Source organism: Octopus bimaculoides, chromosome 7, assembly GCF_001194135.2.
Source record: "Octopus bimaculoides isolate UCB-OBI-ISO-001 chromosome 7, ASM119413v2, whole genome shotgun sequence".
NCBI lineage: Eukaryota > Metazoa > Mollusca > Cephalopoda > Octopoda > Octopodidae > Octopus > Octopus bimaculoides.
This window is the reverse complement of record NC_068987.1, coordinates 16,264,745-16,269,037: the sequence shown is the minus strand read 5'-3', so window position 1 is coordinate 16,269,037 and position 4,293 is coordinate 16,264,745. Positions and strand designations below refer to the sequence as shown.

The 4,293-nt window shown below is 37.1% G+C and overlaps 1 protein-coding gene across 3 annotated transcripts in view; it reads right to left on the bottom strand.

Moving 5' to 3' along the window:
- The window catches only part of LOC106873381 (serine-rich adhesin for platelets), a 165,298-nt gene that overhangs the window by 33,097 nt on the left and 127,908 nt on the right, over positions 1-4,293 (bottom strand). For 2 of the 3 annotated variants that reach the window (XM_014920722.2, XM_052969290.1), the window contains exon 5: positions 948-1,169. The exons of the other annotated variant lie outside the window; for it this stretch is intronic. In XM_014920722.2, the coding sequence (XP_014776208.1) occupies positions 948-1,169 (222 nt within the window). The remainder of the gene's footprint in view (positions 1-947; positions 1,170-4,293) is intronic. 3 annotated transcript variants of the gene reach the window in all.

Genomic DNA, 4,293 nt, shown 5'->3' with positions numbered 1-4,293 from the left:
ATACACCATTCCTTTTGTTACCCTTTTTCCACACACCACATCATTTTATCACATTCTCCCATGCTCCACAGTATCTTATATTTTACCACACAATATATTTTCTTATCACATTTTCCACACACCACATCATTTCGTCACCTTTTCCCAAACACCATTCCTTTTGTTACCCTTTTTCCACACACATCATTTTATCACACTCTCTCATGCTCCACAGTATTTTATATTTTACCACACAACATTATCTTATCACATTTTCCACACACCACATCATTTTATCACACTCTCCCATGCTCCACAGTATTTTATATTTTACCACATAATATATTTTCTTATCACATTTTCCACACACCACATCATTTCGTCACCTTTTCCCAAACACCACATCATTTTAATTTTATCATCATCTACCACACACCATACCAAGTTGTTACTTTTCTCACAAACCACATCCTTTCATGTTTTTCCACATGCCACATTACTTTGCCAAATTTCTCTTCATACCTTATTTTGTCACATTTCCCAACACATCTCATTTTATCTCATCCACCAAGTCCATTCCGATTACATCTCATCATCTCATGCCTAATCCATTTCCATTGCAACAGAAACATCACATTTCATCTCACATGACCTAATTCATTCCATGAACTATCTCACCACATCTCACATAACCTTTTATTTCATCTTTCCTATATAAAAACAAAAATACATTCACCACAAAATACTTCTATCTCTTCAATACATCAAACGTTCACCTCAAATTCTGTCACTTCCAAATTGTGATTTAAACCCTCCATTTTCCTCTCAATCCATTCCAACCTCCATCTTGTGAACCCAATTAAATTCTTTATATTTTACATTACATTTTTTTCTTGTCATTTCTCAATCTCTTTCTTTCCCCTCCTCATTTTTTTTTTGTTACATTTTTTTTCTTATTTATTACTTACGTCTCACGAATGTTCTGATCGAACATCTTCGCGCCAGGCACACCACGGGCAATTGCCTCATCATCTTTACAGCTATAAATAATGTTTCCCTGCCTCCCATCATATGAACCCTCCTCAAAGCTGCTGCTGCTGCTACTGCTGCTGCTTCCACTCAAAGAGCCAGACTCTTCCAAGTCTATGCTGTCCGAACTGGATTCTTCAGAACTACTACTTGAATCGTATCTGAAAACAAAGAGAGAACTAGAAACAGAAAAACGGGGGGCAGCTGACCATAAGAGTATAGGGGACGAACACAAAACCAAGGAGTAACATGCGGAAGGGGCACACAAAATTGAAAAATATAGAACAAAAAAAAAAGGAAACCCAGAACAAAAAAAAACCCACGTTTGTTTGCCATATTTGTTCTTTTGTATTTGTTTATTTTTTATTTTTTAGTCTTATTTTGTTTTTTATAAGTTAGTCAGAGGAAATAGGACATGGAGATCATATCTTATGTAGTATATCCAAGACGGTCAAGACTGTGGCAGTAAATGACCAGCCCGAATATCTTTTTGAGTTACTAACTACAGGGGAAAATACAAGCAGGGAAGATGTCATAATTGAATCTCTGTGTGTGTATGTGTGTGCATGTAATGTATGAACAGGTGTGTGTGTGTGTGTGTGTGTGTGTGTGTGTGTGTGTACACATTTTAAACTGTTGTAGGACCTCCATCTAAGCACATCACATAGCGGTTAAAGTGTTACACTCAATTGTAAGATTGTGATCTCAATTCCATGACCAGGCAGTACATTGTGATCTTGAGCAAAAATACTTCATTTCACGTTGCTCCAATCTACTCAGTTGTAAATGAATGTTAGCAACAGCCAGGAAGTTAATTCTGCAATAGACCTGGCATCTCGTTCAGAGGGAGTATTGTAATCTCAGTCAGTTACACACATTCATGATTGTAAGATCATGGTTTTCAATTCCCAGACGAAGCAGTGCATCATGTTCTTGAGCAAAACACTATTTCACATTGCTCCTGCTCACTCAGCCATAAATCAGCTCCAGTATTAGCTGGGAAATTAATACTATGACAGACCAATGCCATCTTGAGGCATAAGCAGACTGGGCAGTTACTTCGGGGCCTCACAGGTCCAGGAGCCCAATTCTAATCTATGTATATTGTGACTTACTATCAATAGATATGTACTATAGGGCCCAATGCACTTATTTCCCTGGGGGCCTCAAAGGTCTAGGAGCCTAATTCTAATCTATGTATACTATAACACTATCAACAAATATATACTATAGGGTTCCCAGGCATTAATTTGCCCAAAGGCCTCAGGAGCCTAGGGCTCCCATTTTAATCTATGTGTGTTGTTGTTTACTGTTAATAAATATATACTATAGGGCCCAGTGCATTGATTTGCCCAGAAACCTTGCAGGTCTAGGAGCCCAATTGAGATTTATGTATATTGTGTCCAGCTGACAGTAAATAAATACAATAGGCCCCAGCACATAGATTTGTCCAGGGGCCTATCATGCTGTTAAGAGGGCCTTGCAACAGACTGGCATCTCATTCATGGGAATGAAGGCTGTAACAGCAGTCAGTTATACATCAAGGAAACAAAGTTAAGTTCTAGTTTTATGGGTCCTAGAGAGGCTCAAGGATTTCCATTGATACATGCGCATCTGTACATGGATGTGCAGGTCAAAGCAACATATTTTTGTAATGAAGACCCCAGCACATTGATATGCCCAGGAGGAATCAAACTTCTTAACCACATCCATGTCTGTACCCATTGGTGTTGGATAAATTTAAGTTTAAAACCATTTTAATTTGGTGAAGCAAGGGAGTTTGTCCATTCCAATTTTAAATCCACACTATCTACCCCACAAGGGAAGGTGGCCTTCTCCTGTGAGAAACACTACCCTACAACAAACCCGTTGTTATTGTTTCGCCCCCTAAACATCCCTCATCAAGCACGCCTATTATCAAAAGTGTCCCAGCTGTTATTATACCCATCTTTTTGTATATCAAGGAATGCCAATGTCCAGTGAAAATCTTTATTTTAGATGGTAACATCTGATTTCAAAAGAATTTGGCTGTTATTTCCAGTCAGTCAAGCTAGAGGCTTTTCTACTAATTTGTAGCAAATGAAGCTGTAATTCTAGTTGTTGAGAGCCATCAGGTGGGGTGGGAGGTTTCAAATGATCAGACCTGTGATCACAAGCATTCCAGATATGACCATTCCATCTTTTACTTTGGCATAGCACATCTAAAACTACAACAATCTAAATGCATCCATCCCTTTTCAAGACAGTGGGGATGTAATTCGAGAGAGAATTCATTGCTATTTTTAACAAGTCGAGCAAGTATTTTAGCAGCTCCTTTGCCAGCTCGACAAACCTGAGGAGTTCAATTTGCTAATGTATGAAACCTTCACCGTTTGCAGAAGTAGTTACTATTGCACCACTACTACTACTACTACTACTACTACTACCACCACTATTGAAATCCTATACTACTACTACTACTACTACTACTACTACTGATTTCAACAGTTTCTCTTATCAGGAAACAAGAGTTACTTCTTGGTTGTGATTTCATGATTTTCTTTTTTTTTTTATTATGTTTTGTTTTGCTTTTGTTTCCCTTCCTCGATATAAAATAAAATATGGACCTGTCATCTGAAGGAATCCTGAAAACGCAGGCAACAATTAATTAATAATATAGCTGTATATTCTTTCTTCACATGCTGCTGCTGCTACTGCTGTTGTTGTTACCGCCAAGATCTCTTAGCAAAATTGCCAAGACAACTAAATTTGAAATAAGCCATGCTAGAAATTCTTGAAATAAGAAATATTCGGTTTTTGTTGTTGTTGTTTTTTGTTTTCTTGTTTTATGTTTATATTATTTTGTGTTGTTTTCTTTAATTAGCTATTTCAAAATTAAACAAATATCTTTATATTAATTAGTTATTGCAAAAGGGACAGACAAATTTTTTAATTCTTTGATTTTTTTTTTTTTTAAATTTTTTTTAATAGCATGCCAATAAAGAGATAAAAAGGGTTGGAGGTGGAGTTGAACTATAGAAAGGGTCAGGAAAAGGTGAAAAGGGAAAAGGGGTTTGTAAAGACAGTTAGAGAGAAAGAAGAGTAGTGGGTGGTGTAGATGAAAATATTAAGGTCTTTCTGCACAAAACATGCACCTATGAGCAATGAAATAAAAACAAAAGGAACAGAGACAAAGACAGGTGTTTTAGGGTACATGCTGTTAAATAATGGAGAGAGAGAGAGAAGAAGAGAGAGAGAGAAGAAGAGAGAGAGAGAAGAAGAGAGAGAGAGAAGAAGAGAGAGAGA